The following is a 13,013-nucleotide window of genomic DNA, read 5'->3' as shown; positions in this document are numbered from 1 at the left end:
TATTATTTTACGCTATAAACAGTTAATACAGATTGTCTAATCACTCCATGGAATCTCTTGAGATTCCTAAATCTACTGTATCAAATAAACAGTTTAAGTACGTCAACACATAGCAGAAGAGTTGACTGTATGGCCAGCTGTTGCTGAGAAGATTGATAAACATGGTTTGGAAGGGATAATAATGATGTGTACTAATAAGAATAACATTTAAAATAGCTAGAAAATTATGTATCCTTAGAAAAAGGGTTTTAAAACTCTCCCTCATCTTCAGATCAATCTTAAATGTTTGCAAACAAAAATAGTTGCAACAACTTGGTATGGTATTAGACTACTGATCAATTAATCAAACCAGTTCATTAAGTGCCACTAAACACAGGGGTATTGTGTATGAGTCCTACATGTTATATTTATACAACCTTCTCTTGCACAGCACTGAAGACCATATTGGCACTTTATAAACATTATCTGTTTTCATACCCTTAAAAAACATCATTGCAGAAATTTCCATTTTAAAGGTTGCAGAAATGGTAAAAAGTCACACCCCAAAAGTTCATTGCCTCTATGTGAAAGAATGTCAAAATGGAAACAGACACATACAAACTAAGGGGCAGATTCACTAAAGGACGAATCGTCGCCGAAGAACACTTCGCCACATTTCGTGCCTCTTCGCCAGGTGAAAATTAGTTAACACTACGCTAATTCACTAAAATGCAAAGTTGCGTCCTGGGACTTTGGCAGTGCGAGTGTTTTAAAGTAAAATATGATATGATAGGGTATGATGTAACTGACATAAGATTGAGGAAGATGTAGCTTCATTTAAGCAGTTGGCCTGGTCTGAGGTGGTGAAGGAAACTGTGACGAAAGAGGTAATGTTCAGTAAAATTTGCATCTTAGTGAATTTGCAGCGTTACGCCCGTTCGCTAGAGTGAAAAGTCGCCTTGTGATAGAGTGTGAATGATAGAGTGGTAATGTCCCTGCGGATGGGATTTCGGGTGAAATATCGCTATCATTAGCCACGTCACCCTTTAGTGAATCTGCCCCTGATTCTAAATGTATATTAATCCGTATTTATTTTACTATTGTTACTCACATACAAAACATCTTCAACTTCTCCCTGGTCAGCTATTGTTTTGATCTCTCAACAGTAATAGAATAATACAGTTTCACATAATTTCTCTGCACCAAGGGAGTATGTCTGAGAACAAAACAATGGGGAAGGGAAGTCAGTCTAGTTCTATATGATATTCTCTGTGAACAATAATGGACTATTATTTGCAAGATTTACTGGAAATAGCAAACAGGCCTGGATTTGGGGAAAGGCTGCCCAACTACACCCACATTGGTTCATAAACACTGGGGATGCACAGTAGATATTGTTTTTTTTTAATTTCCCGTGCGCAAATCAGCATTGCTCTGGTCCCGATGGGGACAAGGATGATGAACGGCAGCGGGCCATGATTCTCCGTGTTTGTCTATGAGGGGGCTGCCATATTTGTGCAGCAGGAGTCTGTTAGTATTAGAAACTTTTACTGACAGGCTGAGATGGGACAGTCAGTTTGGCAAAACAGTCAGGTGTAGGAAATGATCAACATGTCCTATAGGTAACTTTAAATGTACATTCATGTTTTAAAAAGTAGTTTTTTTAGTTTCAGTATCACTTTAAGATAATTCATGTGCTATGCAACCATAAGTGGGGGGGGGACAATTATACAGCACACAGCTCATTATCTACTATTGGCAGTGCAGTGCAGTGTTGGTCTCCACTGCTTTAATGAAATAGCATAAATTCAAGGAGCAACAACTAAGCTGATATAGGGTATGAAATGTCTTAGTTATGAAGAAAGTTTGGCCATGCCGAGACTGCTTACACTGTAGAATAGGTGTTTAAGTAGGGATATGATAACTATGTATAAACCTATGAGGGTGCCATACAATACCAGTAGATTTTTCAAGCAGAGACAAAGACATCCACTGAGATTAGATGAAAGGAGGATTAATCTAAAGGTGCTATAGATTTTTTTATAGTACATTCCTGACTGAAGTTTTAGTAGAAGTTGATCCTGGGACTGACTCAATTGCCCTCTGCAAGTAAGGAATGTGCCGCCTCTCCCCCCCCCCCCCCAAAGCAAGTTCAGAAGGGGTTTTTCACCTTCCTCTCGATCAACTAGGCTGCTGCTAGACAAAAAAGATGAATCTAAATGATTATGTTCCTATGTTAGTAATCCTGCAGATTCCAGAAGGAGGAAAAGCTAAACTAAAGTATTACCATGTGCACAATATAGCTACAAGAATCTTCTTTTAATATATAATAACATTATTAATACTGTCTTTTTTTTTACAAGATACACGTTATTTATTGTGATAAACAACAAAAGATTTAATGAGTCTCATGCAAAGTGACATATGACAAAGCGCAGTTTATATGTGATGACGGATAATGCTGAGAATCAGCCACTACACTGACATCAGCCATCTTCCTTGGCTGCACCTGGAACCACTGCATTGGCTCTAGTTCAGGAAGCATGTTGAATTTTGGCACTAAAATTCTCAAGTATGCATTTATACTCCAAAATCCATCATGTGTGCCACAGGGTGACACAGTGGTTTCGGGTGCAGGTAAAGAAGAAAGCTGATGCCAGTGTAGCGACTGAGTCTCATTGTCCATTTTTCCACAGGCTAGGAATCAGCCACTTCTATCGTTAATCTAAAGATGTTAGTATGGGGATTCAAAGATTATATGGGGTTAATTGATAATTTTGGCAATTGATAATAAAGCTACTAGTATTCGTGCCAGGGCTGTGCACCTGGTTTAGTGCCCAATATTCAAAACAGAACACAATCGTGGGCTAGGTTATCATGAAATTACCTTGGGTAAGCTGTGGGCTACAAATATATCATGGAGGGTCACAGCTGGCCCATGGGCCTTCAGCTAGAAAGAACATTGTTTAGCCTATGGTCAAAAAGGATTAGATGTGATAGTAGTTTTGGCACTGCCATTCTACTGCCTCCACATATGTTAATAATTCCTTTGTACTAAAACCTAATTTCATCAAACAAAAATGCATTTATCACAAAATGCTAATTATTAGTGAGTGCCAACATCCCTGCTTGCAAAGCCAAAAACATATCATACACAAAGTTTGTTAAGCCCTGACAACGACTGCTTCCTCGCTTTAAAAGGAGCTTCGTACCAAATGAGTCATTCTAGCAACTATCCGTAAGAACAGTAAGCACAATGTGGGAACAATGTCCGACTGGCGTCTCTGACAGAAAAGGAAACCACATTTCAAATCTGTACAATTAATATATCAAGCCACAGTTTATTAAAAACTCACACGGAGTCAGTAGTAAATTGAGAGCTCTTTGCCTCCCATTCAATACACAACATCAGGCCAATAAAGCATGGAAGCCATATGGAATATAAGCAAACATGAATGAATACATGAATCAGTCAGTGAACCAGCAACTTCATCCAACAACAACTGTAAGCAACTGAAATGTTTCCTCCTCCAATGAGAAAATGATTTAGGGATCCCTGTGTGAGCAAACAAAACATACTTAATAAACTTAAAAAGTAAACTTTTTACCTTACAAACAATACAAAGCAAAAACTGCAATTCTAAATAATGTAAAATATGCCAATACAAAACAAATTTAACCAAGTAACAAAAATAATTCATTTTATATACATACTAATCTATAAGACCTTGACTACATTTACTTGGCAATGTTTAGCCTTAGAGGTTTTTGGGGTTTTTTTTCACTTAATAAATCTCAAATTTTTCGAGTTTTTTTAGAATTATAGAAAAAAAACAATTTTTCACTACCTTAATGGATTAAACTCAAGCTACTGACCTTGGAGTTCAAAGCAGTTCACAACTGTGATCTGTGCCCCACACTACATCTCTGAGCTTATCTCCAAGTACTCACCAACCACATTTTATGGTCTCCTAATGATCTTTTTATCAACACCTCACTCAGTTGGTTTCAGATAGTTCACCTGAAATTAAGACTTTTTCCAATGACTTCCTATTTTCTATTTTTGATCATTTTTCTAATATTGAAGCAGGTCTGGGAGGGGGGGTCGTCGACTGTTTAACTGTTCTAAATTCATACAGTTACTTGATACATTTGTTAGCTTTGTCCCTGCTGAGCAGAATCCCTAATACAATAGTTGCTAATATTCCAAAGATACTGCTAAAATGTATCAACTAATTGTATCAACTAAATTTAGCAAATTGTAATAGTTCAGAATCTGTTCCTAGGTCACTGAGCTGCCAGACTGAGACACTAAAGAAAGGGCAATTACATTTTAAACTTGAATTTTGGGAAAATGGTAAAAATTAAAAGACGGAACGCAATTGAAAAAAGTATTTGTGTATGGTGAACGATCTAAAAACCACTGGACTGGAAAATAAATGTGTGGAAGGTGAACAACCACTTTAACATTCACTATACCCTATATGCATTGTCTCATAATAGCAATACTCAGAGACACAACTCTCACTTTGGAGACTCTTGACTTTGCCCAACCCCACATCTTGTGTCTCAAACGCCTTCTGCTTTTAGATTAGAAGTTGTGAAATCTAGGACCATGTTATGTGCTGTATTGGTCAGTATTTTAGTGAAATGTTTATGTTTGATGTATACACCCTTTTTATTGTATTGCACTTGGTAATATAATGATAATAAGGTGCAATTCTCCGATTTCTGATCGAACTTTTTAAGTTACTGTAGGTAATTAAAAGGGAACTTAAAAAAAAAATGAATTGGTATAAATTTATAAAGGGGGTAATTTTTCAAAATCTGAATTTTTCAGATTTTTTAAATAAAAAAGTAATCTAAACTAGTTGACTAGAGTCAACTAGAATCCACTATTTGCCCTTATTTATCAATAAAAAAACATTGAAAAAATCAGATCGTGAAAAACCAGAGAACTCCAAACATGTTGTGAGGGTTAAAACATCTTCAAATGGTTAAGACTTCTGCCATTGCCTTTCACATGAATTCTGCAGGTTTTAGATGGAGAATTTTCGGATTCGGACTTGGAACAGCTTCGGGGTATAATAAATCACAAAAAATCTGTCTTTCTTTACCACAACTTTTTCGGGTTTTCTGTATCAAAACGGACGCCGCAAAAAAATAGCACGTTAAGAAACAACCCCATAGTGTTTCTCTAAGCACATTTGCAATTTACAGTCATGTTCGATTTTTAGACTCCTAATACTCATCTTTTGGCTCAATTGAGGTTCAGCAACCCTAGCGTTACGTGAATCCAAAAGTGCTTAGAAAGTTAGGGTCATTGGGCTTCAAAGAGAGCTGTTGAGCTGACGCCTGCCTAGCAATATAAAATTGCAAATATCATAGAAACCACAAAAAAAGAAAAAATCATAGTAATTGCAAAACTGCTCAGAGAAGTACTTAATTTTGAAACCTCTGAGTAAAATAAATAATGAGAGCCCCGTGGTGGAACATGGTTCCACCTACTGGTTATCACAATGTACTGCAACTAAAAAGTGACAAACATTTAGGCAGCTTCTATGTCCAATAAAATAGAAAAAGTAAAGGCATGATGTACAGAATATGTAATTCAGTATATATATTTATATTTAAATGTATAGAATTGAGTTCACTTCAAATTAATAGCTGTTTTGTCACACATCTCTTTTCCTACAGACATCTCATAGTATTTTAATCCCTTCACAGTAAGCCAGCAACTAGTATTGCCTAGTATCCAGTTAATATGTCATGATATTACTGTATATATGTCCTGATATTACTGTATATACTGTGTACTGATGCTTGACAAGCATTGCAATTCGCAATAAACAAGCAAGGCAGCTTGCTTGCATTGATCCTGTGTGCATTTGGATTATTTGGATTTTTGAAGGGGATAATCCTCTACCTTAGTGCACCAGGATTGCTACTTTATTTATCTACAGGGTGTGCGAGAGACATAGTTGATTCTACCACTGATATTACTGAAGCCTGCCAGGATGCAAATCTTCAGTGTTGGTATAAAGGTAGTTATATTTGTGACATTTCTCTGTGTACTGATGCATATGTATAAACCTGGATTGTAAAGCATTTTTATAATAATGCCTATGTTAATTAGAATGATTTGATATGGGCAGACAGTGTTCCAGCATCATTTTAATTGCACTGAATTATGGGCCACTCTTTCCTCCTCAATGTCAGTCAGCAGTTTCAAATAAACTAAAAATGTCCAGCATTATATAATATAAATCCTTGGTTAAAAGGCCACTTAGATTCCTGTACCTGTTCCAAGTCTTTGCTGAGTTAATGGCATGCTCGCGGGGGATGAAAGCAATGAGATTCTGATACCAAAATCGTGCTTCCACACAAAGTAGGAAAGAACCTAACCTAGTTAGGGTGAAATCGGCTAAAAGGAGCCAAAAAGTCCTTCATGTGCAGTGTAAAGACTCCTGAAAACAGAAGATATTTGCTTACCTTATGCCATATACATAACACTGCCTTAATGCCAAAAAAGAGATTTTAACTCTCCCATAAAGCATTATGGACGGAGACATGCAGATCCCTCCTTTACGTCCCTTTGACCAACTATGCATTCAGAACCACTGGTGCAACACATAGCATAATTAAGGCCAGAGGACCACAGACGTTAAAGTCAATGTTTGAGAGCCGCTTTGATAACAGACCGAAATAGAAAAAACATCCAAAACTCATTACCCAGAGGATGCAGTATATGATACCTCTTAACACTTAAACACTTTATAATGTGTCAGGCTTAGGCTTCTGAAAAGCAAAGGGAAATATGTTCTCCTCTTAAAATAATTCACAAGACGTTTATTATCTGTTACCAAAGATTTGCACATAGCTAACATATTTTGGCATGTACGCGAGTCCTGCTATTTATTAACCATATTCTATCATTAGGACAAGAATTGTGCTGCCTGCTACAATGTGAATGCAATTTCCATAAATCAGAGTGTACAGGGAATCGCCATATTCTGGCAGCCATACGTAACCACAATCATTCATTAGAACTGGTCGGGCAGCATTTATTAGGTGGTAAGATGTTGATGGCATTTATTAAGTGGTAAGGGAGTTATTTATTTAAGTACAGTCTATATAGGATGTATGGAGACTATTCTGTCCCAGTTCACAGCATATTGGTAGAGAAGATGACTTTTTTACATTTGATTAAAGGGTACACGTCACCCGAAAAAAGAATTCCAAATCCTATTATATCTCGTTATTCAAGCAAAATTAACTTTAATTACACTATATAAATTATTTAAATCTTGTTTTTTTTAGATCTGGGAACTCATAATGATAGCTAGGAGGCAGGAGCCATTTTGTGGACACTGGACACAAGCCTTGCATCATCTTAAAATCTTGTTTGTGCTCCAGAATGGTGAACCTGATGTCCGTCCCCATGCACTGGTTACACAATGTAACGGTGAAGAGGGAGGGGGAATGTGGGGAGAGTAGTGACATATAGTAAGTACTGAATGGAAAGTGAAAGTAATTGTCTGCCCTGCCTCTATGCCTCAATTTGATTGACAGCTGAAATGTTTAAATTAATTAACAGCTATGAATTCTTTAATAAAAAAAGAATTTGGATTTCATGTTTCAGTTGAAAAGGACTTTTATTATACAGCTTTTTATGTCTGGGTGACAAGTCCACTTTAAGAGTCTTTCCCCAGTATCCATGTCTTTATTTTAGATGCTCAGTCACAGAATTTATATTGGCTCGGTTGCATGAATGCGTGGCGAATTGAAAATGAAATGATATAATGATACAGTAATTATCCCAGCATATAAGGGTACAGATAACAGGAGGGTACAGTGACTAACCACCACAAATGGTAGGGAATAACACACAGGAATATAAAGTGTCACCACTTATGGCAGAGCATAAGGGACAGCAGGAAATAGTGACTATTCCACTACTTATGAACAAATTACAAGATGTTGAGGTGCAATCTCACCATATATGACAATGTATGAGTGACAGAAGTGACTGTCCTATCAGATTACACAGGATACGAGTGACACCACAAAAAGAAGAAGAAAGATTGTCAGTGTACGGTTTTCCTTTAAAAATAATTATTACAAAAAAATGAGGTGTAAGTACCACACTTTGGCTAAAATATTTATGCTCACAAGCCACGTCAAGGTGACACCACATATGAGAATCTAGGAGTGACAGTATTTTATGATGATTATCTTACTTCTCAAGTGAGAGGACTATTCAACACCATAGTCCATAGTTACAAAAAGATACAGTGATACTCCACTACATAGCAAAGTGACATACATATGACAGGGTATAAGTGATAAGATTGTAAACAACATATAACAGGGATTGAGCGACAGGAGAATACAATGACTAGTCTACCACCCTGGATAAAGGTTCTTGCGGGCATGAAACGTTGCCCGTTTGGTATGTGTTTTTGGGCTAAATAAATCATATTTTTTGCATCATTACAACTGACTTGGTGTGCTTCTGGTAACTTGACTTGATATATTTATTATTATTATTATTATTATTATGACCCCGTGGAAAGCGTTGATCTTCCAGTTCAGCACCAGACATCACTGCTTGGATGTCATTTTCTGGGAGTTTGAGCTCTCCATTCCTGTGACTTATTCTACTACCCATGACAGCACAATAAAGTAACTAGCCCACCACTAAATATGACAAGTTATAAGTGACAGCACTTCTCACTACTAGCTATTTCACTACTTGACAGGGCATGAGTGACAAGAAAATACAGTAAATATTCCACCACATACAGTATTAGAATGCTCCACCACATATACACAGAAACTGGCAAAACATTTAAAAAAATATAAAGAGAAAATAAAAACACTGTACATGCAATCACCTTCCATTTTTGTTCAGGCAGCACAGAACATTCTTCTTTGTATATATTACAAAAATATAAATGGAAGCTGCCAAATTACTTGCAAATGCAGAGGTAAAGGGTCATTTACGACTGCAAGTCCAGCTAGCACAATTTCAGACAAAATTTGACTTTTTTTACCCACAATGCAGCATTCTCTACCATAATTTCACAGTAATCATGGGTGCAAGGGGGAGATGGTTCTGACGCCACTGCATAACTGAGCCTTTTGCTGGGGGTTTTGAATTAATGTTGGGATAATGCAAGTCATTATCCCTTATTTTGTTAATCCATGCATTAGCTAGAATATGAAAATAGGGATTTGATACTTTTGGGTGGTATGGAACAAATGTTATGACAATTAAATGTTTGCACTTAGTTAAAACAATGATGAACTTCCAGCATTCTTGTTAACTGCTTAAACATGGGCAGATTGGCTACTGCATTTTAAGGTGTCACAGTAATAATATTTATGTTGTTTTGGACGAAATTCCTAAAAGAAAAACAGAAAAACATATCTAGTAAAAAAACAACGTATCTAGTAGTTGGGAGAGACTAATGCTCCTAGCAGGAAAGAAATCTTTTGGCTTGGGAGGATTACATAGGCCACACAATTCTACAAAAAATGATTTGAAATGTTATTTACACTAAACGGAAAAGGATATAATAAATGCTAAAGTTGTGTGACAGTTGTATTATGCAATGGAGCAATTCCAGTTTTCTTTCCATTTATGGAGAAGAAAACTATCTTTCTAGAGTCTAGACTATGCACTATCTGTTTGGAAATCTGTGAGAACTGGCAATAAAACTGATGTAAGGGTCTTACCCTGCCTTCAGGATCTCTACAGTCTATCATGTATATAATTCAGCATGAAAATTCCACTGTTTGCCTACCACAAGGGGAACCACCCCAGCTTTATAACTGTGGAAACCCCAGACAGCAGAAACCCTGGCAGTTGTTTAAACAATCTGGATGTTAGTCTCTGCTCTTGTCATATATGGAAGGCGGGGTGTCTGCTGTTAGCCGCTGTTATTTATGAAGCTTTCTTTAGGGGTACAGTCAGGGGTCATTTCTCTGGGTCCCACCGAGCACCAGTTGTATGCAGTGGGAACAAAAAAAAAGTTCTGCCCAACACAATTATTTATTTTCTGAGAAGGGGTTGCTGTGTTTATAGTAAGGCAAGATGCTGTCAGTAAGTATCACAGCTGTCTAACCTGTGGTTGCCAGTTGTAATTGAGCAGCGGTCAGAGAATGCTGGGAGCTGTACTACAGAAACAGCTGGAGAACTGCAGTTTGTATTATACACGATGGCACTGCCACAGCTGATTATTGTTGCCCAAGGCCCTGCTGCCACTAATAATTGCATCCACTGGAAAATAAACCCAGTCTGGCATTAAAATGGTGCGTGCTGAAAAAGAAAAAAATAGGTAAAGGAGGATATACCTGAATGCAACTCATTGATTGACATCTTGTCAGGATATCAGAGGATCCCAAGGGTTGTCGTTTAAGAACAGCTGGATAGAAATGTATGGACATGACTGAAGTTCTTCACTTCTCCCAGCCTGCAACTGCCTTCACTTTGTAACCAATCAATCCATCATCAGTTTTGGTAGTACCTCTGCTGTGCCCCCTCTCAACAACTCTGGGCCTTTCTCTAATGTTATAATAAATACTGCACAGGGCTAACAGGCAAAAAAAAAAATGATACTTGCTAACAATGTTATGAATAAGGAGGAAACATATAAATATATAAATGCTGGTGGACACCCCCTGATTATACTTAAAAATAATGAGGGGAAACGGCCATGATTCACTAACACCATTAAGCGCAAAAGAGCAGTTACCCATAGCAACCACACCGCTTCCTAATTCCGATTTTCGCTATTAATGAGTAAGGCTACATTATTCCCGGGGCCGCTGAACTGACAACTAAGTCCATGTCAGTACATGCCGTGGCCAGTGCCTGAGCTGAAGTAGAGATAAAAATGCCAGTGATTTACCCTTTAAGTACATCGTGCGCTGCGCCTGTGCCTCCGCCTCTCCTCTTGGCTCTGCTGGCTCTGGGCTCCTTGGCGCTATCTGCGGCCGTTGCATCTTTGTCGGCGGTGTGACTGGAGTTAACACACAGGAGCAGCAGCAGTGTAAGTGCCCAGCAGCCCCACAGGCTCCCCAGTAGCCTCATCCTCCTCCTCTTGCAGCAGCAGCAGCAACTCTCCCTCTGATCCAATCTCACTCAGATCTGTAGTCCTGTCCAAAAAGAGAAAGAAGGGCACCAAGTGAGAAACAACAGGGGCAACACTTTCCCCTACACGTCCCCCAAATAGAAGCTTCCAAGTAGCTGCAAAGTACATGAGCGACAGACCTGGACTGTGAGAAGGTCGCACTGCCCTAGCCCACAATGTGCAGCAGCAGCAGCTTGAGGTGACAATGTTGCGAGCTCTGCGTGTGCTTCAGCTAACACTCCAGCATGGCATGTGGCCCTTGTGCTGCCCACACAGATGCTACTTAGAATTTATACAACAAAGTGGCCGTTAGAGACAATACACACAAGATCCAAAGCTGAGTGGACCAATGGACCCGCCCATTCACATCCTACAGAGAGAGAGAGAGAGAGAGAGGCGAGGAGCTGCGGCTGCTCATTCCCAGGCAAAAGCTCGGCCTTTCTTGGCCGGACTGGGAGTGTGCGTGCTGCTCACATTTGGTCTCTCACACACTCCCTGCCCGACCCTCTCAGGCTCCTGACTCCCCCTGCCATGACTATTGCTGCCTCTAAGTTTCAGCATCAACTACTACCTGTCTATAAAAGTGCGTCTCTGTTGTTGCCAGGAGGCAATACCTGTGGTGTTTGACAGACCGAGACAAATGTAAAGCCCCTGGCCCAGGGATGCCGGGTCTAATTTCCAAAAACCAGCCCAAGTCAGCTACAAAATCAGCCCAAAACTAGCCAAGAGGCACTTCAAAAGTAGCCCAAAAATAGCACAATAGGTGGAGTAAAAAACAAATGAATATTTGTGAAACTATTTTTCAAATGTTCACAGTTTCCCATATTTTTCTATGAAGCAAACTAGCGCAGATTGGCACCACCAGGGGTGTAACCATAATAAATAAATATTGGTAAAATAGGTTAACCTCTAGACATTTTGGTGGCCAGCAGATTTTTGCCCCCATATTGTCTGAAATTGAGCAAAGTAACGGAATACTAGGGTACAGGGCCCAAAATCTGGTAACTTCTACCACCTTGAGGTAGGCAATATCAGGCTGATCCGATCGTGGGCCCTAGGGCCCAATGATTGGATCCTAGTGAACGGGCGGTCGGATCGCGGGACCGCATCAACGAACAGATGCGGCCGCGATCCGACGGGATTTTTAGTCCCATCCGATCGAGAAGTCGGCCAGATCTCGATCGGGGAAGCCCGTCAGGGGCATCCATACACAGGCCAATAAGCTGCCAACTCGGTCTGTCGGCAGCTTTTATCGGCCCGTGTATGGCCACCTTTAGTCCCATAGCATGCTGGGTATTGTAGTCTTACATCCAACTTGGCAGTCGGCAACTTGTTAAACAAAAACTACATTACCCAATATGCACTGGGAGAAGCAGGCTTGGCATATTAGGGCAAGAAAAAACTTTGGCTGGTTTCCAAAGTACAAACCAGCCCAAAACGTAAGCCAAATCCGTACCTTAGCTAGTTAGTACTTTCAAAACCCGTCTGGGCTTTAAATTAGTAGCCAAATTTGGCTGGAAACCCGCCAACCTGGCAACCCTGCCCTGTCCTATTATTCTGCAAGAAATGTGGTTTCGGTTTCTCTCTTATTTATAATATAACTATGTTCTTAGCGGGTCCTGCCACTAGTGAGGTTAACAGTCACAGGCCATTGATCAGACATAAACTTCAGTTAGAACACACCAGCATTTGTCAGAGTCAGCTTGCAGCCAGGCTCTCTCTTCATTGCTGTGGAATATTTAGGAGCATGTATATCAATAAAATGGTAGACTTCACCCCTAGATAAATGGGCCTCTAAAAGTCCATAGAAATCAAATGAGAGGGGTGCAATTTGTGCTCTAGTTTCACATAGACTCCTGTTTAGGTAAGTGCCTGTATGGAATTGGTTATTGATAT

General features: G+C 39.2%; 1 protein-coding gene across 1 annotated transcript in view; it reads right to left on the bottom strand.

The window, feature by feature from the left end:
- The window catches only part of fbn1.S (fibrillin 1 S homeolog), a 118,771-nt gene extending 107,203 nt beyond the window's left edge, over window positions 1-11,568 (bottom strand). The window contains exons 1-2 of the mRNA XM_018255422.2: window positions 11,258-11,568; window positions 10,896-11,142 (exon numbers count right to left, since the gene is read on the bottom strand). Coding sequence (XP_018110911.1) covers window positions 10,896-11,077 — 182 coding nt within the window. The 5' untranslated portion in view covers window positions 11,078-11,142; window positions 11,258-11,568. The remainder of the gene's footprint in view (window positions 1-10,895; window positions 11,143-11,257) is intronic.
- Window positions 11,569-13,013: the final 1,445 nt, after the last annotated feature.

Source organism: Xenopus laevis, chromosome 3S (assembly GCF_017654675.1).
Source record: "Xenopus laevis strain J_2021 chromosome 3S, Xenopus_laevis_v10.1, whole genome shotgun sequence".
NCBI classification, from domain to species: domain Eukaryota; kingdom Metazoa; phylum Chordata; class Amphibia; order Anura; family Pipidae; genus Xenopus; species Xenopus laevis.
This window is presented reverse-complemented; position numbering and strand designations above follow the sequence as displayed.